General features: G+C 31.5%; 3 protein-coding genes across 3 annotated transcripts; 2 read left to right on the top strand and 1 right to left on the bottom strand.

Annotated features, from left to right (window-relative positions):
• The first annotated feature begins 4,424 nt into the window (after window positions 1–4,424).
• Window positions 4,425–24,321, top strand: LOC132738315 (guanylate-binding protein 1-like). Its single transcript, XM_060725797.1, has 6 exons — window positions 4,425–4,749; window positions 19,870–20,004; window positions 20,185–20,372; window positions 21,000–21,133; window positions 23,216–23,326; window positions 24,090–24,321. Exons 2-5 carry the CDS (start codon window positions 19,922–19,924, stop codon window positions 23,264–23,266), a joined length of 456 nt encoding a protein of 151 aa, XP_060581780.1. The 5' UTR covers window positions 4,425–4,749; window positions 19,870–19,921; the 3' UTR covers window positions 23,267–23,326; window positions 24,090–24,321.
• Window positions 8,504–11,629, bottom strand: LOC132738313 (uncharacterized). The gene is made up of 3 exons (XM_060725795.1): window positions 10,624–11,629; window positions 10,174–10,255; window positions 8,504–9,748 (listed from the first exon to the last, which is right to left on the bottom strand). Exons 1-3 carry the CDS (start codon window positions 10,750–10,752, stop codon window positions 9,189–9,191), a joined length of 771 nt encoding a protein of 256 aa, XP_060581778.1. The 5' UTR covers window positions 10,753–11,629; the 3' UTR covers window positions 8,504–9,188.
• A 734-nt stretch (window positions 24,322–25,055) lies between the features above and the next one.
• On the top strand, window positions 25,056–27,395 carry LOC132738312 (uncharacterized). The gene is made up of 4 exons (XM_060725794.1): window positions 25,056–25,060; window positions 25,340–25,555; window positions 26,117–26,201; window positions 26,372–27,395. Exons 2-4 carry the CDS (start codon window positions 25,400–25,402, stop codon window positions 27,013–27,015), a joined length of 885 nt encoding a protein of 294 aa, XP_060581777.1. The 5' UTR covers window positions 25,056–25,060; window positions 25,340–25,399; the 3' UTR covers window positions 27,016–27,395.
• Window positions 27,396–27,812: the final 417 nt, after the last annotated feature.

Below are 27,812 nucleotides of genomic sequence, written 5' to 3'. Positions count from 1 at the left end.
TTCTTACTAACCCATTATACTCAGTACACTTCACAATGAGCATTTGAAAACTGTATTGATATATAGCAGTACAGTTTTTTCATTGATTCATATAGGAAAAAAACTCGACTGCTTTATAGCGGTTGATTGTTTTTCGCACCTTGTATATATCAATGTAGTTTTTTTCACAGAGGCTCCAATGGGGCAGTGGTATCGAACCGTCCAAGAAGAAAAAATGGAATCAATAAATAAAATAGATTAATAAATACAATGAAAAATATAAACATAGATAATTAATGAAATGAAATTTACTCTCATTTAATCAAACGGTACATCCGCTGAATAAAATATTTCCACTGAAAAAAGCCCTTTAATCTTGAATCAATATTGGTTAACAGTTTACAATCCGCCTCTAAAATTGGATGTCTTTTGTATATCTTTTTTTTGCGGCAGCGAAAACAACTTGAAAAACTGCCTTATAATAAATAACTGTAATGTAGCAAACGATTTATTTTTTTATTTCTATTTAAAAAAAAAGAAACATTATGCCTTGTGATAAAACAGCTAAAGTATATGAAACTCGTTAGTCACGAGGATATAACATTGGCTGGGCGACATCTCGTGATGTTTCTGCGAAAAATTGCCTTGCCATTTTTTAGCAGAAACATCCCTTGATGTCGCCCCAGCCAGTGTTATATCCTCGTAACTAACTTGTTTCATGTAATATAACTATAACATGATGTTTTGTGTTCGTGTTTCTATATTTTTGTCAAGAACGCCACATTTAAAATTTAGATAATATTATGTTATTTGTTTTTATAATGGTGTATAATCTTCATGTGTTACCTTCTATAAATAAAGCTTTTATTATTATTATCATTATTCCTGGCATTTTTAGAGAACATTCAGTAACTATCCCATCGGTCTGCAGAAGCAAACCAAATTGCATATAAATAGTTTGCAGCCAAAAAAAAAAATGAATTAGTAGGCACTATTTATATCTAACTATCTTTAATGAGTAGGGTCCTCTTCAGGTATTCTACGTATATAAACTTACTAAAAGGTATCAACTTTTGCCATAGAGACGTAGAAAATTCTATGACAATGATATGACAATACAAAGTAAGTATTTAATTATAGATGATCGACCTTTTTTCTTCATTACGTGACTTACAGGACTCTCCATAGTGCAGAAGTGTTAAGCTTATCAAAGTCAAGTGAAACTCAAAATTGAATGTCATATTTTAAGAATCGCATTACTTCAAACTGAGTGAGCATGATTTGCTTTAACATACTTATCCAGATGTACGAAAGTAATATTATGTACGCTGTCATTTTTAACATTAAAACGTAAATTTTTCTGTCGATGTTTGATATGTATTTCCTCTTTGTAATCTTAGTGGAAGAGACTTTGCTATTTTTGCTGTAATTGATAACAAAAATATAAAGTCAAACTTAGTTCGCTCGAACTCGGAGAGGCGTGCAAATTTGTTCGAGTTTTTATCATGTACCATACTTTTTGGAGACATAGGTGTGGAGATTATCCTGGTTATAAACTTGTTTATTATTGTATAAAATGAAAAAAAGGAATACTTAGCCCTTCGATAAGGGAAGCACAACTCTATAGTGTCTGCTTAAGGAAGGTGGTTGCTTAAAACATGTGTAACTGAGAACAACGTGTATGTTTTGAGACATTTTTGTTTGCGGGTTAAGCCATGATACTGCTGAATATCGGTGACTTTTACTGTAGATAGACAATCACCTGTTTATCCTTTGCAAACACTCAAGACCAACATTTTATCCACAGTTTTTGTTAAGGATGAGCATACGTACTGCATTTCATAATGATGTACAACCCTATTGAATAATAAAAACGCTACAACGTGCAGTGATTTAGCGCAAGAAACACACTGGCAGTAACAAAAGCTATCATAAGAACTCTAGGACAAGAACTCCAGGACATTTGAAAAACCGGGTATAAATTTGTAAGCCGGGGCTTTATGTTTGCAATTTTGCATTACAATTAGAATATTATGTATGGTTATGATGGAGACCAGAAATAAGCAGATCAATACGTGCGAATTGGCATATAATTATAAATTTTACTCAAAACTACCAGATTTTAAGCAAGAGGCGATGAAAAATTGTCTATGAATAAGTTTTTGACACATAATACAAGATGTTAGGCAAGTTAAATCATTAAATTTAAATTGAGCACCTAAAACTCACTTTTTAAAGATATAAATTACTATTTTCGAGGAGTGTTTTTAAAGTAAATACAAAAGTTTTCCGACGAACTCCGTGACAGTTATCACAAGAAATCCTGACAAGTTATCATAATAACTTCATCCCTCGTGTAAGAGGTCCTCCCCCGTGAGACCGCTTACGGTTTTTTTTCTAGCGGAGATTATTTTCGTATTAGGCTGTTCTATTTTGCACCCTACTGTCGTTTAGGTACAAAAATAATAAGGAACAATCATAACTCATTTTCAAATTTTATCAACAATTAAAAGTTACGTATCAGACTGGATTATATTGGTGCTCAACTAATCATTTGTGAAAACTCCACCAATGTCAGTTTAAAATGACGTCATTCTGTTGCATTCATGTACGAGTTGCTTACGTTAATAGGTGTCTTACGACTTTGCGTAATTTATTTCCTAATACAAATTTTATCAACAGTTACTGAAATGAATAAAACCTGTGGCGTAAGTGTATGTGAGATGATGTTTTAGCATAATATAAAAAGAATCAAGTACAAATGTTGCTGCAATGCAGCAATTGAGAAGCTCCGCGCAAAAAAATGCGCTCATTACAGATACTTTAGCAAATCATTCCTACGCACAGGTCATGTTATATTTTGTTATAATTCTTAAAAGAATGGCTATATAATTTATTGTATGTATATTGTTTTAATTGTATATGTATGTATAGATCAGACTAATAATAAAATATATTCGGATTAAGTACTCTTGTACATTTTTCAAATGTTTTGTAATTTTTTTTTTGCATCATTATACTTATCGTATACATGTACTGTCCATAAGAGAGGGGACAGATATTAAATCAAAAATATACTTTTACTGATGCTTACCTGTTAAGGAAAGTAATTCCATTGAATACAAACAAGACTTACAAGAATTGTAAATGTAATGTAACATGACTGTAGTGCAATAGTGTTCTGTTTATGTCACTATTGAAGTCATTTACATAAGATGATAAAAATATCAAAGCATGTACATTTTCTTTGTACCTATAATCCTACTCATTTTCTACAAATATGAACAACTAATCATGGTAAGAACCCATCAACGATGAACTTGTTTTTTTTTATTAAAAATTGAAATCTGACCATTTGATTGACTTCTTCTGTAGTCATTCGTCGCTAAAGAAGTAATTCAAAAAAGGTCAGATTTCAATTTTGAATCAAAAACACAGGGCAAAATAGTGCAGCATTAACTTGCAAAAAGTAAATATATATTTGTATTAATTATACAAGATTGAGATAGACACTTACATTTGATTAACTATTCTTTAAACTTATAAACAGCAGAAAAAAAATAAACTGAGAAAATCCCTTTTATATAAGCTCAACACTTTGAACAACTCTATATAGACAAAGCAGTGAGGAATTTTATTCATAAAATCTGATATTTTTTTTGGAAATGATGAAAGGCTAAAACTAGTTCACTCGGAAAGCTGATTCTACGCGACCTCATATCTAATAATAACTGAGCTGTGCCAATGACCTGGACTGTTAATACAACGAATATTTGCCAGATATACCATCCTAAAAACAGTACTTCTTTTCACAGTATTGTAGCTATTATACGAAATGTTTACTATCACTTTTTTCGAATTCGCTGCTCACAAAACAATAAAAAGATTTTCGGACATTCACAATGTTTAGGTCTTCTAGTTATTTATAGCTTGCAATACTGCTTTCCGGTTCTCATTCACTATTATGACATGCTGCGAATCACCGAAGGGGAAACCAATATATGACTTTACATAACAGAAATCGAAAGGAGTTCGTAAATCCGAATTATAATAATAAGAGCGGAAAATATAAATGGCGTCGAGTTAAAGTTTTATTACACTAGTGTAATATCGTTTTTATTAATTAAATAGCCTTTTTACACGCCCGCCCTTGTTTAATGCGATACAGTCAATTTATTCTGATAAATTGAATCAAACACAATAAGTCATAATTGTGATAGTTTAGAAAAAAATTCTTTGAGAAATGTTGGAAGAGTTTTGCACAGAATAAGTTCATAACCCTCAACGCTTACCCGCCTTCCCCGATCACCGCACCTACTGCCGCTTTATAACTAATATATTTGGTTCGGGTAAATCAGTTTGAACCCTCCGGCAATTCCTTTATAAGTCAATATAGATATCATTCGCATAATGCAATGATACACGATAACCATTCAAATGATAATGTAATGTAAAAAATGAAGGATACTAATCTTAAGTCATTGGATGAATGTCATTGATATACTGAGTTCTATTACAAATATTCGACTATATCAAGTTTTACAAATGCATGGCCGAACAATTTGTTCAACTTATTATCATCGCATCAGTTTTTAAGCTTATTTATGCTTATATTTAAAGATACATACATGCATATAGTAAGGGCTTATGTTTTACGCATGGAATGATACATGTATCATATTCATCGAGTCATTTAAAATGCATTGAATTCACGAATTCAAGTCTTGGATGGTATTTGCCATTTGGATTATAACGAAACTTGTGCGCGAGGTATGTCAAACTTAAACACCTATTTTTTCTCTTTGTAATACCCCAGTCAAATTAAAATTTAGAAAGAATGAATCAATGAAAGCTATTGTAATAATACGCGCACTTTTTTCGTTGACAATTTATTGTCTGGTCATCTCTTTAATCCTATTCTACCGTTTTTTATTGTTAACATTGCCAGCATACGCATTAAAAAATTCAAGTGGTTAAAAAATCAACGATGTGACGACTTTGTCGACTTTCACCCTGCGGGGCGCAGTCGAATTCAGTAAGATGCAACAATATGATTAATTTGTCGTACTTTCACTCTATACGAAAAAGAACAAAGTTGCCATTTTTTAAAGTATAAAAGTCTAATTGACAGAAGTGGCAGAGGGAATTTACAAGGGGTTGATGTCAGTTATAATTGTTTTTCGCTATTATCTAATATTAAACTAAAATGTAAATACAGTGTCACAATGTTATTTGAAAATACATGTACATGTGTTTGTACGTCATAAAATATTGCTAAATAATTATGTTATTATTGATTGATTCCGAACAGTTTTAATGACGTACTTTAGTTATTACTGTCACGAAACAGATTTGAATCTATATGCGGCGCCTAGTGTTACTGTCATAATTACAAAATTATCATTTTTATCAGACATGCTCTTACAACCTTGACAAAATGAACGAAAAGAAATGAACAAAAAAAACAAAAAACAAAAACAACAACGACAACAAAACAATCAATTAACAAGAAAAAATTAAATAACAATACAAGAAAGTTATTTGAAATTTACTTTACCCCGTACACAATACAAGATGCGTCCTTTCTCCGGTATGTTAATTTTAAAACTTCCAATACTTTAATTATTTAATTATCATTTTAAATTTTAAAAATCTAATAACTTCGCTAAAGAAATATATTTCAGCAAGATAGCTAAACAATACTACCTCTCAACGTATATTGTAGATCTAGTCAATATGCTTACAAATCGGTTTAACATGAATGGGCAATGCTTTATATTATTTTAACGACTATGTATCCAATTATCTTAATTGTTTGGTTTAAAATATTTCAATCAGGTGTCAAGCTTTGGATTTAAAGATAATATTCATGGACTTTAACCCATGGTAAGAAATTAGATTATTATATAGACAATATTAAGAGGATCTCTTTTTGTTTGAGTGAAATATGGAATATTTTCACGAAACATGATTTAATTCCATATATTTTAACGAGTCGGAACGGTGAGCAAAATATGTTGAATTTTATTATGTTCCTTTTTCATGTATATCATGTTTCACAAGAAACGAAAAATAGCATTTTATTTCATGTAATTTTCGAGAAGAAAATTTAATGGAAATTATTGTCAACATCAGAAACACACCTACGACAAAATTACTTTAAGTGAAATTTGAGACTAAAATGAAAAATAAAATGTAGCACTGGTGCATATATTTGGGCAGAATACAAAACGAAACGTTTATGGAATTCACTGATAATCAGTGATTTCGGCATGAACTGAAGACAGTTTATGAATATTGACAAGTGTTAATGAGCCTGAGAGTGGTGTAGTTCAATACAAATTTACTTAAAATTTACATTGGGAAGTTTTCTGATATTAATTGAACTATTTCTTTAGCTACGGTAGAGATTCATTCAAAAATATCAAATTTCAGTTAGATGCAAAATACATTTTGTGCTGTTGTTTTCATTTTAAAACTTTGTTTTCTAAATAACAAAACGATGTATGCCATAAGGCCTGATTCATTATTAAAAATTCGTTTGTAAAAAAGATATGTTAAACTATATTGCCCACTTTTCAAAATCAAAGAACGGTTGTCTTCAAAAGGAAGAACGGATATCCTTAAATTGTCAAAACGACAAAATTGGAAATGGTCAGCTTGGTTTTATTAAACCTGTTCATGCACGGTAGTGGTAATTAAAATATACCGACCACGCTCAATGTGTCACGTTCGTGCTCTTGCATATGGTTCCAAAGTTAAAATCGGCTTATAACCAAAACGAAAAAAACAATTGGGTAGATTAGGCATGCAAACAGTTTTAGCAACATTTATGTATAACGCGAAATGGTACACATGAAGAATTAAGTAAAACTTGATGTCACTTATTGAAAAAAGATTGTCTGATGAAATTTATTAAAAAAACAATTACATGTGGGGCATCAACTTACTTGTATAAGTAAATTTTACAGTCACAGCCTCAATCCTAAGAATGCGGTACTTTTGGAGATTGTGAATATTCACATGTTTATTTTAAATGGGTAGAATAACTATTGGTTAAGCTTTGTCCTATTTTGATTATGTTTTCATGAAATATCTCCACAGCTTATCATCCCTCCTGTTTCTTGAAAAGAAATGCGCACATATACTAAATGTATTATTTCAGTTGTATTTGTAGTTTTTTTGTGATCTATAATTCAGTTGTAATAGTAAATTGGTTCACCTTGTGGCGACTATTCTTAAAAGCAACATTGATTCTTGTCGAGCCATTCAGTAGCGTATCGGCTTTAAAGTTCGTTTTTAAGCATGGAAATAACTAAAGGTACACACAACCAGCAGACATTTTCACAAAAAATCTTACGACAATTTTTTGTCGTAAGAGAAATCTTACGATAAATCTCCTTTTCACAAAAAATCTTAAGAAAATCTTAAGTGCAAAATCTGTCGTAACTTTACGATAGGTCTTCCCCGTTCGTAAGTGTAATTTTCTCTCTTAAGGGTAAAATATCATGTATCTCTTACCTAAACTGAATAAAAACAAACAAAAAGTTGGAGGACAACTAAATATTAAGCAAACAGTTATTATGCTTTAAATAACACAAATTGAGGTTTAACTATTTTTCAACATATACATTTGTGACGTCATGACTTGATGACGTCACGATGGAGAGGGTTATGAATAGTTTAAAATAATGTGAACTTTACTGTAGACTAGTATTATTAAAAACTTATAATTTGTACAATTGGTGAGTTCGATTTCATTGCCAGCATGTACTAGTGGTACATTTTTATTTATTAATAACACAGTAGACCTTCTTTCTAAATCTTTTAGATATATATAATTATCTTCAATCAAGATATAAATAATATCAGTATGAATCATGTTTTTTTTCTTATTGAAATTTGATTGTGTTCAATAGATATTTCAAGCTCTTGATTACTTGATTTTAAAACCGGAATCAAATATAGAGCATGCAAATGAACGTTGCTAGGGATGTTTTTGTCGTAAGATTTATCGTAAGTTTATTTTTTATCTTAAGATAAAATCTTAACTTACGAGTGGCTTTGTGAAAATGACTTAAGATTTAACTTACGATTATCGTAAGTGAAAAACTTAAGATAAATCGTAAGATTTTTTGTGAAAATGTCTGCTGATGTAATAATTGCGTTAGTATATTACTGTAATCGCAAACAAATTGTTAAGTATTCTTTTTCTAGCCATTTCATACTTTAAAACAATTACTTATTTTTCCTACTTTTTGTGCAGCAGAAAGCGTGTATGGGATATTTTTCGAATAAAATTAAAATTTTTTAAGGTAACCAGGCGAAACAGAAAGATCTATATCAAAAAATTGCCCGAGAATTGTAATAAATAAAGAATTTTTTTAAAAATAAAAAGGAAGTCTAAATCGAATTTGAACATGGAATTTCATGATGAAACTGTTCAACAGAGAATTATGTAAATGTCAACCAAGGTAGTGTTAGTTAATACTTTTCTTAACTGACCAAATAAGCACCAACAACAAAACTATTGATATTTAATTAAAATGGCTTAAATTACAGTAATCTTAGCGATAGCGATACAATATTAGCAAACAATTCAATTATGTACAGCAAAGAAATCTGACTTTGCATACAAAGGTTATGCTTGTCGCTCGCCTTTTATATTACATTAATTTTAATTTTTGTAACTACAATCAACAAATAGTTTTTGCCTTCAAATATACCAAAAAAATATATATCAACGAAAATGTACAGATTATTCATGAATGAGACTGAACATTGAAATTGTCACAGAGCCCTTATTTTCCAAAGAAATAAAGAAATTTGTCGTTCTTTAACGAGCCTCGCTAAAAATGTTAATCCCAAGAAACTTATAAATTATGTAGAGTAAATACATTGTATAGATATAGATTTTCCGTATAAGTGACACTAAAATATAAATCAACTAAAAATATTTTACAAAACTATAGCATTTATCTACGTACGCTTCATTTGACTAGATAAAATGAAGAGGAAAATTTCATGTCGTGAAGCATCTTAACCAAATCAACTGATAGGTTTGGCTCTATATTAGATAAATGTATCTTATGTGTCATAAAATAAAAAAGTACAATGTATTATTATTTACAGTGCGTTATTTGACATAACATTTCCTTTTCATTTATAGTCAATAATAATTATAAAACTAAAGCAACAAACTTTTCGTCTTAAGAAATGTTACATTTATTACTTATTTTCCGAACGTTCTTGCGAGGTGGATCGCTATAGGTTTGAACTGCTTCACTTCCCTCTGGCGGTATTCGTTCACCTTTTGCTTCTCCTGATGACAGGTTCCCATCGTCTTTTGAATCACTTCTCTCGACAGTTGTTTTCCAAAGTGGGCCTATCACATCATTCCAAGGCTCTTTATAAACATTGGCTTGCATATCCGTACTCTGTTGTCCAGCAATAGGTTTTAGTTGCCTCTTATAGTTGGACAAACTGAATGTCGCGTTCTCAAAAACATTTTTCCAGTGGTCGGTTTCTTTACATAATTTTTTATAATATGAATTATCACGAGTAAGTTCTTTTTTTACTCTATCTATTTCTTTTATTTTTGATGTAAGCATGTCAAGATATTGATCTCCGATATTCTGCAGACCATTTCTTTGCAGCATTACAATATCTGCCTCGATCGCTTCTTCAACCTCTTCCTCTTCTTTCATAATGTCTGCATCTTTTTCTCTGAACACGCTCAGGCGTTTCATATTTTTTCTTTCCAGTCCTTCTGAATGATATAAATGTTTAAAGAGTTTGTATTCTTTCTTTTTCATGAAAATATATAGTTAGATATGATTTCAAGCAAAGCCGTTTTCAATTGACTATGAAAATCAGTATTGTGTATGTACCACCGCCTCCGTGGTCGAGGGGTTAGAGTCGATGACTTCTAATCCAGTTACCTCTCTGGCGTGGGTTCGATCCCCGGGAGATGCTTTGGTAGATTAGCGCGGAGGAAGGTAGTTTAGTACTGGTGTAACTCTCCAGGAACGATGGTTAGGAAACTACCCGCCTATATGACTGAAATACTGTTGGGAAAAGGCGTAAAATGAAACAAACAAACAAACAAACAAAGTGTATGTACCAAATTGGATAATACTTTTATAATTGAAATGATGATTAAATGATTGTATGTAACTACAATGTAAGTAATACCAAGTGCTTCTTGAACCATACAAAACACTGCTTCCTCTTCTGATGTTTTCTTAGCGAGAAATTCTTGCAAAGCTAACAAAGCCTTTAATCAAATAAACATTACTTTCAATATTTGTTTTATCATAAGGTAACTGCTCAATGCTTGATACCCAAACTGTATATTTCAATATACTTTTTGATGGCTTGATACCGAAACTTCGTATTATAAGATATTTTTCGATGTATATGAAAATCAACAGTAGATATGTTTGGTAATAAAATATGACGAAAATATTCTTATAAAAATTCATTGGCAATGTCCCGTTTAATTTATGTGTCAAAACAAATGGCAAAATCGTAAAAGAAATAAACATGCAACTCTATGCAAAATACAAAGTTCCTTTTTACAGTAGCAGATTTATATACATGAATTATAACTAAATAAATGTTATATAAGAATCGTTATCTTACAACAGAACCCATGTATCCAGCGTCTCTGTTGTATTGTTTTATCAGTGTGTCTAGATCTTTCATGTACTCATCATATCCTGTCGGTGTGCAATACTTTCGATTTTTTATCTTCATTTGAATTTTCATCATATCAAGCCGTCCAAGTATTTGCCAGCATTTTGCTTCGACATCCTTCTTCACAATTTCTTTGAATTTTTCAAATTGTTCTTTGAAGCAAGTATGAATGAATAAGAAGGAACAAAATGATGGAAATTATCGCTGTGATAAGCATAATAAGGAGCAATATTTAAGGATATGCAATATCTTATTATCGTCGGATACCCAAGGCTGAATCAGTAATATTCAGTAGCCGTATAATTTTTTGCCGATATTCAGTCAAAGACAGTTTTTTGGTTGCCTCACGAATCAATGAGGCGATTTAAACCAAATCAAAACGCTCGTTCTATGCGATGTTCGGTGAAGCGTTAATATTAGTAAAAATATCGCTACAGTGGTTTCTGATTGTGGAAGAATTGAGTTGGCTACAGTTTTTGCCTTTTATATTGGCAAGGCAAGTGAATCAGGTTTTCACCGTGGGTGTTGATATTTTGTTTTTAATAGTTGTTTGCCCGTGCTGTTGAAAAATATAAATTTTGTTAAACGCCATTTTATTGGTTGATATTTTACACACCCGATGCTTTATCTCAACGCATATAGATTTATTTTACCCATAGTTGATTACATGTTTTGTTATATGTTGATCAACCGTGAGTATCCGACGATGATATTTATTTTGTATTTCAATAGCAATCATACAAAGTATTCTTCAAACGCATTTGGTTTTAACTTCAAATGCATTCGATTTAACGGTACAACAAAACAATTTACATAAAACATGAAATTTGACTAAACTATATCAACGACATAAAATATATTCATGTGACAGAGATAATATGGAACCCAAACAACAAAACTAAAAATGTTTCAGGGGCGGTTTTATTAAGCACCTTAAAGCCTAATTAATAAGTTTTCTAATCGCAAGTTTTACTTACTTCTCCCATTAATTGCTTTTCCAGACTTAAGTGATTTTGGTGGGCATGAAAATATGTAACTTCGGAACCCTTCGAGCGTTTGAAGGAACTCTTTTTTGAATTGTGACTCATCTACTTTCAACAGTTCCTTAAGTAGGGCACGTTTAACCGGTTTTCTGAACAAGAAGCATTTCCTTGTTTTGAACTATCGCCTTATAAGCATCCTTGGAAGGTTGTACTCTTTCAGTGCTTCTTCAGTAACATTGCCATCTCTTTTCATATTCAAGTTTTTCTCCAGAAAGGCATCACCATCTTCGGATTCAATTTCAAGAGTCACGTCTCTTAAGGTAAGTACAAAAATTGGAAAAAAGAAATCAAGAATTGAATCGTCTTCTTCGGAGCCATTTACTTGAATTGATGTCTTGATTTTATTCAAAAACCTGTTCACAGTTAAGGCAATTGAAGATTATTCATAGTTATCGGAATCATCATCTGTTAACTTTCGCCAAGAAGTGAAATCAGTTAAAATAAACTTATAAGGTAAATTGATTTCATGCAGGGAAAGATATCATCATAAAAAACAAATCTGTTCAGCTCTTGTAGAGTTTGGATTTAAGGTCATGCGACGCATTACAATTTTATAAAAATGAAAAATTTTGTTTGTCAATGCAGTTTTACCTATAAATATAAAATTTCTAATTGACAATTAGTACTGGAAAACATATATTATGGTTCTGTGGAAAGATTCTCAAATTGACCAATTGCAGTTTTATAATTGTTTGCATAGTGAATTTGTCTTACAAATATTCATACAAAGCATTAAAATGGGTCAAAAAGCATATGATTTGGTAAAAGGATACTTAAATTTATCAATTGTAGCTTTATCCAAATTTCCTTTTGTGTTGTACACTATTGTGTTAGACAAAAGCAGCGTGGCGAGTATAAACAGATTTTGGCGTCTTCTATATCAACCTGTGTAAATAAAAAACCAAAAAAATAACCAAAAACTCTTAAGCGGCAAGATTGTATATCCTTCAGCTATTATCCTGTTTTTTGCCATTTAGGTGAAATCATTTTTCCAAAGTAATCATCGTTTATAACCGATATATTTATATATAATCGACGATGTATTATATTCTTTAGATAATGTATCTTTCATTCATTTAGTTATCAACTAAGTTCTGATCAATATGTAATTCTACCTAATTGTATTTGTCTATTTATTACTTTATCATTAAAACACTTTAACTACCTTGTCTGGGTCATCTATCCCCTCTGTATCCAGTAAGACAAGAACTTGATTTTCCTGGGTAGGATGAGGTAGACACATAACCCATATCCCTTTTGTTACAGCATCTGTGGTATGTCCGATCTCAAAGCTCGCTTCTTTACTCACTGAAAAAATAACTTGACTTTTGTTATGTTCTTTGCAGTAATTCGTTATTCACTGATTTATTGATGTTTGATGTTTTTTTAGTATCTTACAAGTATTCAAACGTCTTCTTCATATCCATTATATTTAAATCTTTATTAATGCGTTACGATTTATGGTATCGAAATAAATGTGTTTCGTGCATTTATTTACATTAAAGATGTACCTGCACCGTGTCTTGCAAGTTTATTCAACAAAAACGATTTTCTAGTTCTAAGTGTTCCAACGACAGACACGATGTTCAGTGGTTGCTGAATTTCTCTCAGTTTGGATAATGTTGTTTGATTGCAAGTTGTTTTACTATTCTCAGTGTATACTAATACCATTGGAGCATGGAAAATTGGGTTATCGGGCCTGTTTGGAATGAAAAAAATGTTGCATGTTTGCTAAGAATATCACATTCGTTTGCTAGTATACATTAAACTGACATTTTTATAACTGTACATATGATAGCAATATCTTAAACGGTTCTGCAATGTCATCGTACTTGAAATTGTTACAGACAGATCGTTTTATTTTCAAAGCGTTTTTGAACAAAAAATATATCTTACAACTATCTAATGTCTATAATATGAAATATAACGTTAACTTATCTAAAAAGATGAAATACTCACAGTGAACTCTCTTGTAATACCTGCAAGCTACTCGTCTTCCTTTATGTAAAGATTGTAAATATTACCAAATAAAAATAAAAGAAAAAGAAAGATAATGGCCTTGTATAATTAATTAACTGTATAAATCATTTTATTTCATAAAATGAAGTTATGTACTCGAATTGTTTTCTCCCTTTACAAACAAAGTGTGATGAAAAGTTTCCTTTGTTGTTATTGTAAGAAAGAAGTTGACATTATGTCCCTCTAGGTAAAACAGGCCTGGAAACAGGTAACAATAAAAATATCTTGACATATTGCCAAACTTATAATCAATTTTATATTTAACAATGGCAAAATAATCCATAATCCACATGACTAACGGAAATTTATATAAGCATCATTTAGAATGTATCGTTAATGTCAATTCATAACAAGAGTTGGACAGTCTTTAAATAGTTATTCCCCCCTTCAAAGAAGCATTTGTCAGTGGGTCTATCGCTCGCGGTCGGTCCGTACTCTAAATGCTTTCCAATCAATAACTAAAGAACGCTTTTAAAGCCTAGGAACTTTAAACTTGGGATTGTTCATGACCAAGAGATGACCCCTATTGTTTTTAGGGGATTTCGGTCAAGGTTTAATTGACGTTGAATGTCAAAATATTTTCCAATTTATAACTCTACACATCATGGGACTTTCACCTTCAAACTTCACAGTTCCATTGGTCTTGGCATGTAGATGACACTTATTTATTCTGGAGTCAAAGGGTCAAAGGAAAACGTCATATTGACACGGTTTTCGATCAATAACTTGTCCACCGTTGGACCTCTGGCCCTCAAACTACATATGAGCATTGGTCTTGGCCAGTAGATGACCCCTATCGATTTCGGGGTTAAGGGGTCATTGCTCAAAGTCACATTGACCTTGTAGGTAAAAACGTTTTTTTCGATCAACAACTTTACAACCCAGGGCTGTTGGCCCTCATACTGCTTAAGTGTATTGGTCTTGGCCAGTAGATATCCACTATTCTTTTAGGGGGTCACATTGACCTTGTATGTCAAAACAGTTTCCTATCACTAACTAAACAATCAATGGACCCTTGACCTTCAAACTTCACAAATGCATTGCTTTTGGTCAGAAGATGACCTCAATAGATTTTGTGGTCAAAGGGTCAGAGGTCAAGATCACATTGACCTTATAGGAAAAAATATTTCTGATCAATATCTGAACAACTCATGGGCCCCTCACGTTTAAACTTAACAGGTGCATTGGTCTTGACCAGAAGATAATACCTATTGATTTTAAGGTCAAAGTCACGTTGACCTTGTACGTAAAAAACTGTTTCCGACCAATAACTCAACAACTCTAGTTGACTTGGTTGACTAAAAATGCTTTTTGATTGACCGCCTATAGGGGCATACATGTTTTATAAATTAAATTTTTTTATGTAGTTTTTATATTGTATCATTAGTATTTTTCATTATAAATAATCGGTCAGTTTGAAATATTTTTCTAATTAATCTCAACTTGACAGGGGAAAAATAGCATAATGTTATTTTAACTTTATACATACGTTGGTGACAAAGACGTTGTTTTGTTTTGATTGTCTTTTTTAGGTTCGACTCGTAGACTCCTGAAATATAAGTTCTTATATTAATTGGCTAGTATACTTCGTTTAAACTAAAACAAAATTGGTGCATTGCAATTGTGATGTAAAACTAACGGCCCCAACTTTCTCATGTAAAAATCATGATGCAGTGGAACACAACGTGGTACCTTTTCCGTTTTGTTTTAAATGCCGATTTTTTAATTTCATTCACAAATTGTGAAACACGAATAATTACTTTCCTTTAACTTGGAGTTTACAGACGTATATGCAATTCGGTTTAATGGAACACAAATATAAAGATGTGGAAAAGAAAGCCATGAGCGGGAAATTATAAAGCCGCAGCCAGGATCGAACCAGGGCTCTCTTGATTGCCGATCCAGTATGCTAACTACTACACCATAGCGGTCGTTTAAAGATCGTTTCTATTGGGAACTCTTCAAAAAAAAAAAATTAACAACCAAACAAATTCTCCAACTTTATTTTTTTTTGACGTGTTTGAATGGAAATACATATTAAACGTTCATTTGTTCGAATGCTTTGTAATTAATCACTTAGGTCTATCGGCCTTCGTGATTATATTCCTATGCATTTGAACCCAAACCGTGCATTATTCTACAACAATGCACAACAATGCACTCAGAATTGATGTCTATTTTCTTAACATAATCAATGATATCATATTCATATATAATATTAGATTTGTGGATATCATATTTATTGATGTAAGAATCGTAGATATAAGATTCAACGATATCCGATGTCAGATGTGCAGGTATCAAATTCGTACATATCAACATTATATGTTTTCGTATACAATCAGCTCTAAAACTAATGGTTTGCATTAATTGTATAGTATGACTCTGACATTGACATAAACAATCAAGAATATTTCATATTCAAACTTGAGCATGTCAATATACATACATGAATATGTTATATACAAACATGAATATGTCATATACAAACATGAATATGTCATAAACAAACATAAAATGTCATATAAAACACGTACTGGTTATATACACACATAATCATGTCATATTCAAACATAAATATGTCATATACATATACGGACATGCCATATATACACATAAGTATGTCATATTCAAACATGAGCATGTCAATAAACAAACATAAATATGTAATATACTAACAAGAATATGTCATAAACATACATAAACATGTCATATAAAAACACATACATGTCATATACGCACATAATAATGTCATATTGAAACATGAGCATATCAATATACAAACATGAATATGTCATAAACAAACATGAATGTCTCATATACAAACATAAATATGGCAAATACAAATATGAACATGTCATATACAGACATGAATATAAAATATACAAACGTTACGAAATGTTGCTACAGAACAGGCTAAATTTACTTGTACATTAAAAGCACACGTTCATATACCGATAAAGACTTTCATGACCAGTGATTTTGTTATGATTTAATACGGTCTCTTCAGTGTTATCATCTACTTATCTAACATGTTTAATCACGAAATTTATGTTTATAGTGCCCTTGTCATGCATGTTATCAGTTAAGACCCGCTTTTTTCTATTCACTTATAAAGCTCTTATTTAATATTATGGCCTGATTAATGTATTTAAGTTTACAATTGTTGTAACCTTGAAACATGCATTCTGTGAAGCGGAAAATGAAATGAATATCCATTGATTTTAAAATGTAGTTTTGTGCAAATAATTATTGTTTCTTTCTGAACAAAACATGAGTATATGTACATAAAACATCCTTTCCATAGTCCATAGTCCGATTAAGACAAAATTAACACTTAATACTTCGATAATGATAATATGATAAAAGACGAAGAAGCGGACCGAATTTGTATTAGGCTGTTCTTTTTCGCACTCTACAGTCGCTAAGGTATAAATAATATCAAACAAAAGGAAAAACGAGCTTACCTTACAAAGATTCCTTCAAAATATGGTTATGAATAGGAGTATTGGTATTGGTGCTGGTAAAAAACATATAAACGTATCTTGAAAATATACTTTATATTTACAATAGCTTAGTTGAGTTATACATGATCATGCTTTTTGTCACTTCAATTATAAAGTCATTTGTGAAATAGTTACTCTTTAATTTTGTTCCAGCGTGCGATTCACGTCTTAAACCTAAACTTCTTCTTTCAAAAACATAATACTTTTGAAATTGCTATGCTAGTAAATTACATAAGGTGCAATATTACCTTTAAATATTATTCCAATTATACCACAGAAAAGCGACGCCGCGTGAACGAGAAGCGAATATGCGAGTTGGTTAGTTTCAGTCGGAATGAGTTTCAATTTTGCTATTGTCGCTTCGTGGATTTCGTTATCAAAATCTACCCCGCCAAAAGATATCAATTATCAAATGGAGACAAGAGTTAAAAATGCTTCGTAATATTTAACTTATTTCTGAAAAATAACCTACTTGTACTGTGAGTAAATTAAAGCATTTATACGGGCATTATATCGAGAGTGTATATTGATAAATCTTTAATGGTTTGAAACAGCGAAGTAACTGTTGATGTCTACATTATGTTCATTATAAAATAAATTGATTTCATTTGAAGAACGTGGTTTTAAAAACCCGCTTGACAATATGTATGTTCGTGGTGAATTTCTAATTATATTCTTTTTTAGATATAATAAACCTTAAGTTGAATATATACTGCAATCATATAAGCGTGTATCTGATTAATTATTATGTACGTAATAAAAGAGACCTTTTTACAATACGATATTTCCATTGCACAGATGTTGTATTTCGCGAACGTGTACTAAGGTTACTAGTGGCATTATTAAAGCACTGAACTCCTTAATTAGTATGTACGTCATAACAGAATGCTAAATAAGAATGTTATAATATAATTTATTTTTCAAAGTAACTTTACCCCATACACAATACAATATCCTGCCTTTACCCAGAATATTAACTTTAAAACATCCAATATCTTAATTATTTTAAAAAAGCATTTTAAACTCATCATATATGATAACGTATTTTCGAAATAAATTTAAATATTACTGTAAGATAATCTTCACAAACATAGCAACCAGCAGTAGTCAAATAACAAACTATACTAACTAACGTACGCCAGACATGTAACTTCATAAAAGATAGTTAGACGTATCAGTTGGCCAAGACAAATGTCAAGATCACATAATGATCAAGGAGATAATTTTCACTCTTCTGCGACAACAATACCATCATCATCCTCATAATCGTCATCGTTATCATCATCGTCGTTATCATCATAAAAATGAAGAATTTATTAAATTAAACAAAACATCCTTGATCGATAATATCATAACATTTTACATGATTCTAGATTTCTAATTGTTTCAATATTTTAAAACTGAAGTCAGTATTCTACAGAAAATGGTCACTATTCTATTAATGGGTTCTCGTTACAATGTTTTTTATTGTTTCGAATTAAGTAAAATACGAGGTCAAATTTTGATAAAGGTATACGTATTTGTACTATAATTATATTGTTATGTATTGATTGAACAATGGTTTAAAACACAAAAGATAAGATAATAAGGCATAGTTTAGACTATAACAACCGACATTACTGTATTATTATACGGATTCTCCATTTTATTGAAGTCAAAGAAATAACGAATTGTTATCTGAAAAGACTAGTTTATGTTAGCTATTGTTATAAACATTGTTTTATCAAGATCATTATCACTAAGTTCGTTTAAGTTTACAATCCATTATCAAAAACAGTACATGTATTTGACAATTACAGCATTTAAACACCTTTCTCTTATTTGCCATGAGACAGAGATTTTAACAATCAAGCTATGCATTATTTAGTATAATATGTAAAACAATTTGATATATTTTATACCTACGTTTACATGTTCGTTTAGTCTTATTAGCTTCCTTTGCACTGCAGAGAAGTATAGGTGTGTCCCCTGTCCGTGGGTTCATAAGCAGCCTTACTACCACAGTAATATGGTACCATAGTGTATGATAATTAGAATGCTCCCAAAAAGATACGGTTCAACTAAATCCTATAAAAGAGATATTGAAAGTCGGTAAATAATTTTTTAAGTATATAGATGACAATACGAGTTAGTATGACAAAGTATTATATCTTATCTATGCGGATATTCATTTCTTTCTTCTTTTTTTTTAATGTGTAAACATAAGTTATTGATTCTTTAAGCAGGCAAAATATGTTGCTTTAGAAGCAATTGAATGAAAATATGATATTTAAATCATTCAACATATTAAAAAGCTTAGTTGATACACGTGTTACACGTGTATTATAGAATATGGGAATATTATGCTTCAATTAAGGTAAAGGCAAAAAAAAAAAATACTTTAGTCTGTATGAACAATGGCATTTCAGCACAAAAAGTGATGGCTATTTTTTTTGAAAATGGATAGTTTGTTTATTTCAGACCTCTAAAAACTTGCATAGACATGTAAATATATACAATATATTAACAGAGACCTGAACCATACTTGTCATTTACAAATATGAGAACGTTTTACTAAAAAAGTATAAAAGTAGCCTAATTACTACATTTGATTGTTGTAAATAATTATTTATACTTATATTCAGAGGTGTGTTTTTGAGACCAAAGTAAGTGAACATAAACCACTCGAAAGTAAGCATGGCGGACAAGACGGAAACAAATAAACTAAAACCCAGCCGATATGAGACTTTCAGAAATCCAGGATTACAACAACAGAGGAAGTAAGATGTTTGATTTTTTAAACAATGGATTTAGATCATTGTCGATAAATTTTGAAAGAATTAATTTTGTATAGATTTATTAAAAAATATTTCCATAAAATATTATTTATTTCCTACTCACGACACAGATTTTTACAAAGTTTTTTTTTCAAAATTGTTCATTTCTAATATCTATTCCAGACCGGAATCGAAAATCTTCAACACCCCTATGGCACTTGTTGAAAACAAAAACGGCAAGACGGCTTGCAATCATGAAACTTTAGCTGAGCTTAGTAAAATAGAGAAAACCCTAAATGTGGTGTCCGTGGTGGGAAGTCTTAGAACCGGGAAGTCCTTTCTTTTGAATAAACTTGCAAAAGCAGAATCAGGTTTGATTTATCACATTTTGCATTTACTGAATCATATAACGTAAAATTAAACTTTGTAAATGGTTATGAAACTGATATAGATGTTACAGTTAATGCACAGTTGATAAATATAAATTGTTTGTTTTGGTGATACACTATTTACTAGTAGGCAGCTTGTATGCTTCGAGTCAAGGGTTCATATATTTCATTTTAAAAATATAATGAAGAAAATAGACAAGTATTGCGTTTGGCCACCGCAAACGACAAACCTCATCAATTCATTAAATAAGTTAATTAAAGCGGTAAAGTATCCTTCTAATTGATTAAGGACACTCCTGAGATATGGTTTTATGTGTTTTAGTTGTTTTTTTTAATATTTTATATACAGATATACCAATAATAGCTGTCCGTTTCAGTTTTTAGCAAATTCAATTTAAGTTTGTAAGTGACATCGTAAATGTTATATTACAAGTTTCGAGATTTACTGGCAGAGGAAGACCTCCCGGATCGCATTGTGCATTAATTCCGAAACGAGAAATATGGTATCGACTTTGAATAAAAGTGATCAGTATAACCATAATTAACTTTATTTTATTTTCAGGAAAATTTATTTAAAAAAAAATCAAAAACATTTTTATAAATCTACAGAGAACGGGTTTGAGACCGGACACACTACAAAGGCCGTCACCAAAGGCATTTGGGTGTTGTGTCGACCACATCCAACACAAGAGGATCAAGTCCTTGTTCTGCTAGACACAGAAGGAATAGATGATCCAGATAAGGTATTAATATCTAAAATGAGTCTAAAACTAGTGTTTTCTTGTAAGATGTGCTTATTAAAATCAAATTAGCATCAAGTGTGCAATAGTAGCATTTCTTCAAATAATATGAACACTTTACATAAAGGTCAAAGTGAAACGATTATTCAAACAGAACTTATAAAACACATCTATCAAACATACAACTTTGTCATATAATTTGAGCACATTAAATAGATGGCCACAAAGAAACGTTTATTTTTACCCTCTTTTTACCCTCTTCGATGAAGTGGGGTATACTGCTTTGCACTGGTCGGTCGGTTTGCCTGTAGACCAAAATGTTTCCGATTCATTACTAAAGAACGGCTGTGGCCCTTATATTTCACATGCCCATTGGTCTTTACCAGATGAAGACCGTTATTGTTTTTTTGGCAACAAAAGGGAGGGGGTCAAAGGTCAAGGTTAAGGGCACAATGCCATTTTTTACCAAAATAGTTTCTGGCCAGTGGCTCAACCACTCATGGGCTCATGACCCTAAAACTTCACAGGTGCGTTGGCCTTGGTCAAAAGATGACCTCTTTTGAAACACTAGAAAGTCTCTGACAAATCTCAAGGGTGTTACCAAGAAACAAACCTGTAACATCAAGAGTGACAGTCAGTGGTCTAACCAACAGAGCTATTGCGCCACAATAATTTGTTTGGGGCAGTTAGTGACCCCTATTAATTTTTGGATGAAGTAGTCAAGGTCACATTGACAGTTTCCGGTCAATAACTCGACCACCCATACATTTTTGACCCTAAAACTTGTCATGTGCATTGGGCTCTTGGCCAGAAAATAAGCCCTATTTATTTTTGGTATCAAGAAATGATAGGTCAAGGTCATACTGACCATTTCTATCAAAACAATCCTTTGACCAGTAAATCAGGCATCATGGGCCAAGAATCATCAAATGTTACAGGTACATTGTCTTGTCCAGAGTTAACCTCTATGTTTCTTTGGGTTAAGGGTTCATAGGTAAAGGTCATATTGACCTCTTATATCAAAACATAGTATAGTTTAGTAGAATAACCTCCCTTATTCATGCGCTAATGACCCTTAACGTTAGCAGGGGCATTTCGTCTAGAAAAAGATCACCTTTCTTTATTCTCTGGGTTAAAATGTCGAAGATTAAAGGGTCAAATTGACCTTTTTTATATCAAAATTATTTCCGACTAACCACTCAACCACGCATAGGCCTTAATGCTTCATGGGTGTATTAGTCTTGGTCAGTATATGACCCCTATATATTATTAAAAAAATAAAAAGTCAAAGGTCTAATTGACCTTACTATATCAAATTTTTTCCGGAAAAATAGCTCGACCATCCTTTTCCCAAAAGTTTAAACGGTTTTTGGGTCTTGCCCAAGATGAAATTTTTTTTTGTAAGTTTTTTTGTAAAGGGGTAAAAGGGCCAATTCACTTTGGGCCCTTTGGGGTGGAAAAATTAATTTTCAAACCGAAAATTTTCGACAAATAGGGCCCTTTTGCCCCTTTTTAAATTTTTAAAAACGTGAAATTCCGGTTTTTGCGAGTGAATCTCTTGATTTTAAAGAAGGATTTAAAATGTCAAATTTTTAAACGTAAATTTTGTCGACCAAAAACAAAAAATCAACGGCCCCTTGGCCCCCAAAAACTTTACAGAGCATTTTTTTGGGTCAGAAAATTTGCCTTTTTAAATTTTTAGGTTTGGGTGGGTTCAAAAGGGGTTTTTTTGACATTTTTCTGAAAAAACAAGGGGTCGGGGGCCCGCAAAAATTTAAATGGTGCATTAGTGCGACCCCTTATAAAGTTTGGGTCGACGGCACAAAATGAGTTCCCTAGCAACTTTGAATACAACTTCGGACATGCTAACGAGAGGGAGAGGGTTCATGTTTCACGAACAGAACTAATAAAACACTGATTAACCTAAGGCTTGAGTCTGCAATTTTCATGCAATTTTGTTGTGTTTAATGCTTACGAGGGATCACTTTGTTTCTAGATTCCTATTTTATCAATAGATAAAGGGAATATGAAACTTTAATATCTTATTTATAATTTTGAAGTGGCATTTTTTATCTATTGCACCAGGTGGAGATTACAGATGATTCAATGGCTCTTCATCTTATCCACACTACTTAGCAGCACCATGATTTATAATACAAGAGGAAATTTGGACAAAACGGCTATAGATAAATTCAGGAATCCTCCTTTATATTTTTATGATATGATAGTTTGTAGTGTCGTTCATGACATTTACTAAAATATTAATCGTTTAATGATAATTTGGAATTACTTTAAAAACAATGTTTTTTACATCGATTAATAACAAAAAGTTTTATTTTTCGACTTTTGAAGATCATTCATTTGCGATTTTTTTATCGATTATTGTTTGATCATCCTTTGGATATGTTTCTTGCCTTTAAATTCGTCGTTTTGAAAGCCGTCTGTGACACACATGTTCTATTATTCTCATAATTACATTTTACATAGATCTATTTATTGTTACACAGCTAAGCTTCCATGATCACTGGGTGAATGATAAGCTAATAAAGATAAGAAGATGCTTCTAAAATTCTGAACAATATGTACAGTATTTTTCAAAAAATATATCAATATTACCGGACAAAAGCTACAGTTTTAAGAAATTTTACCTTTAATGAAGATATCAAGGTTAAAATCGCATTGATTTATTTTCGAAAAATAGCCAATTTTTATTACTGTATAAAATCAATTTTACAGTCCATTTTCCTTAATTTCTAGTTTGTTATAGTAAGCTAAAGAGGTAAGTGCCGTTTTTCTATTCATTTGGTCACCGTGGTGACATTATATCAAAATGCACAAGGTGAAAACCTTCATTTAAAGTCTGAAATTTACTTTTGTAATGAACACACGATACGACATTACATATTTATAACGACCGAGACAATAAGTGAACAAAATACATCCTTAACAACTTATATAGATTCCTAAAGGAAATAAAAACATCGATTAACGTGATAGGCTCTAATACTGATGATTCAATCCTAGATTTTTTCTTTCCCACCTTTGTCCTTGCTTTGAGAGATTTCACATTAACCATACGGGAGAAGACCGCCGATGTTTTTTTTTAGAAGGCAAACTGATGATGCAGCGGGGAAAGTCGGACAAGATACGCATGTTTAATGAACCGAGACAACTTATTAGAAGATATTTCAAAGAAAAAGGAGATTGCTTTATCTTCATCACGCCTACAAAATCAAAACATTCTTTCCAAGCTAATGACTATCGATGAAAAAGAATTAAAGCCAGAGTTTCAGGAGACTTTAAACTCGTTTAGGGACTATATCTTTTCATGTGAACCAAAAACCTTAAAATCTGGAAGAGGTGTTAATGGAAGAAGTACATACTATTTTTCAACTTAAACTTTTTAACTCAAAAAGATAATGTAACAACACTTTCAGTTTTCTATTAGATATTAAGAACAGCTAAACAAGTTAGCTTTTTGTTCTACATGTTTTGTAATAATGCAATTCACAAAATTAATGTATCTAGTTCTAAGAAATTGATCACAAATACATAGTATCTAAATGTTTTACATGGCTTACATTGGTAAATGTTGCGTTCATACTCAGTGCAGTTAAAGGATCACCATTTGATTTTTTTCAGTGTTTGGCAACACTTCTTACAAGCTACGTCAACTCGATTCAAAGCTGGAAATCCGCCCTGTCTCAGTGAGGCCATGGCTACCATGGCTGATGTTGAAAACGCACGAGCTGTTGATAAAGCCACTGAAGTTTACAACAGAGAGATGAAAAAACCATATCACGAAGCATAATGTTCCTACTGATACAGGTCTTTTAGGGTTCCACAGTGAAAGCATGAAGCAGCGATTGAAGTTTTGAGGACTGAACTTGTGTTTGATGATAATCAAAGTGTATGAAGAAACAGGCTCTTGTAGGTTTTTATGTTTTTCGATTTTGAAATGTGTTATAAATCAATAAATATCAGTAATAAATTCAAACGTTGTTATCATCAGGATAATTTAAAACATGATTCTGGACAATATAAGATTCTTAGTATCTTTCAGATGTTATCAATTCGTTGTATGAAATACTTAGTAGTCTGCAAGTTGCGAAATATGTGTTTGAATAAAATTCTGTTTCTGTATAAATGTATTTGTTTGTGCTATTGTCACTTAATAATTATTTTAATTCCATATAAATTCCATTCTAGGTAAAATTCAAGGAACACTTGAAAAAGTTCAAATCCGCTGCCGACAAGAATTCAAGAGCCATGTGTCAACATAGACTGGAAATTCTTAACTTGAAAGTGATGCGCAAAGTTAAGAATCGTGTGTATTGTCATCCTGCTGGATATGATGAGTATATGACAGATCTTAACTGGATCATTAAACAATACAACAAAGATGCACCTTGTCTTGGAACTAAGGCAAATTCCAGATTCTTTAATATTTATTGTTATATAATGTTATATAATGTTTCTTTTCAACATTGTTATATTTGTGTCATTGGTATGTTTGTACCGTTTTTTTCCGAACAAAAACGCTATCTAAACTTTACCTTTAATGGACTATCTCTTGTTCAATAAAATGTTGGCGGCTATCACAACATGATTTTTTTGTTTTCTACAAGGTTAGTTAAAACAACATATACCTTGTTTAATTACTCATCTAACTTAAAGATGGGAAATACTGATTTTTCGAATTCAGGACTGGTATCATTTAAACACTTTGACCATATAAGTTCGTACAGAAGATACGAATACATAACAAAAGCTCTGTACAAAATGCATGTTTAGTATCGAAGTTTTGCCGAATGAGCTCAAAAGAGCATAACGCTTTTGACAACGGAGCCGTAAATTTGCTTTCTCGACACATTTGTTAGAAATTTGTTTCTTATAACCTCTAAGGAAGTGTGTAACACTCACCTGAATCATTTCAAATATACATTCTTAAGTTGAATACTTTTATTGCATTATCTGTACTTTCAGGCTAGAGAATCTTTGCAAGAATATTTAGACGGTAAAGAGTCTGAGGAGGAACAGGTTTATCAAATGGTTTTAGAAGCACAAGAAGGTTAGTGATTTATTTTTTATCGTATAGATTTATATATTGCGCTAATGTTGAAATATTTATATGTCTTACCTTTTCTTAACTTTTAAAATTCATTATTTAACATTTTTGCCAGTTATATTATAAAAATATCATCTAAATCAAGTTAATGCAAAATATTATCTATTTTAAAGAAGGGACTAAAGAGAAGCCTAAACCACGGATACAACGCCTCAGCTCTCTGACTGAAATTCATCCAGAAGAAGCTGAAAATAAAAGAATAAAAGAAGACGAAGAAAAGAAGATAGAGGATGAAATCAAGCGTGATATAACTGTCCTACAAATAAACGGTATGAACAGTATTGGAACACAATATCTGGAGATTCTCGAAATGAAAGTTAACGAACTCGAGCGTGTGAAAAGCGAGTTATCAGCTGACGACCCATATTACGAGTCACTCCTGTTGGAAACAGAATATTGGAAAAAATTGTTGGAAAAAGCAACTTGGAATCAACCTCAATACAAAAGCAAACAGGATAATGTACCGGATTCTTCTCAACAAGGAGAGCAACTAAAAACTAAAGAACACACAGAAACCGTTCAAAAAGCAGACTTCAACCAAAGCAGCGGAGTAACAGATCAAAACGAAAGAGAACCGACGAGAAAGAATGCCCCTTTGCCGGTTTACGATGAAAATTATTTACGTGTCAAACCGAAGCCATTTCCAGCCAATAAAGAGTCTATCGACCCCAAAGTTATCGAAGAGTTTGACAAGAAAACTGCGCCTAAAGTAAAAAAAGATAAATACAAAAAAGACAAGGACTGTTTTATTCTGTAATGTATGATGTTTGAAAAGAATTTCAACACAATGAGCTGATACAATTATGTGGTAAATATTCTATATTGTATATAAAGTTTTACGTTGAATATGGCTTTATTGGCATTATATATTTTTTTTCACAAACGCAAAGACTGCACGATCAAAAAGACAATAAATAAAATTGAATTGAGTATTAGAGTGTTCAATATTCAAGTTTATTTATATTTATCTATTCCTTTTACTCTGTAGCATGTAGAGCTATTTTTGTATTTTATGTTTTAGTTTTTTATATTATTACATGTATGAAGCTTATAATCATTTACATGAAAATAAATGTTAGTGAATGACTAAATGTAACTTCAGCAGAAATTATTATTGAATACAGTGTAAACAATTTAGCTTTTTGTGTTTTCATGTTTTCAACGGACACAAACATAAATACATGTTAACATCTTTAAACTTTCAATTTAAAAAAAAACTGTTGGAGGACGGCGACGCGACTATTCGAAAAAGTTGTCACAAGGGTCTTTCATTGAGTGTAATAATGCTAACCTATATGAATTCATAAAAGTGTCCAAAAAGGTACAAAGTTATTTAGATGTTTCAGTGTAAATCACTGCTTTTTTATTATGAATGCATAAAATTGTCCCAAAAAGGCGCAAACACTTAGTAGTTCTATGGTAGTATGTGGTTTATGAAAAAGATATCTGCTTACAAGCAAAATCTTTTCTAAGAATTTCTAAGTCGAAAAGGGGCATAATTATGCAAACAAGCAAATCAGAGTTATGGGACTTGTGCAAATCATGTAAAATAAT

Source organism: Ruditapes philippinarum, unplaced genomic scaffold (assembly GCF_026571515.1).
Source record: "Ruditapes philippinarum isolate M1 unplaced genomic scaffold, ASM2657151v2 ctg195_1_1_1_1, whole genome shotgun sequence".
Taxonomy (NCBI): domain Eukaryota; kingdom Metazoa; phylum Mollusca; class Bivalvia; order Venerida; family Veneridae; genus Ruditapes; species Ruditapes philippinarum.
Note: the sequence above shows the minus strand (reverse complement) of the source record. Positions and strands in the feature narration are given on the sequence as shown.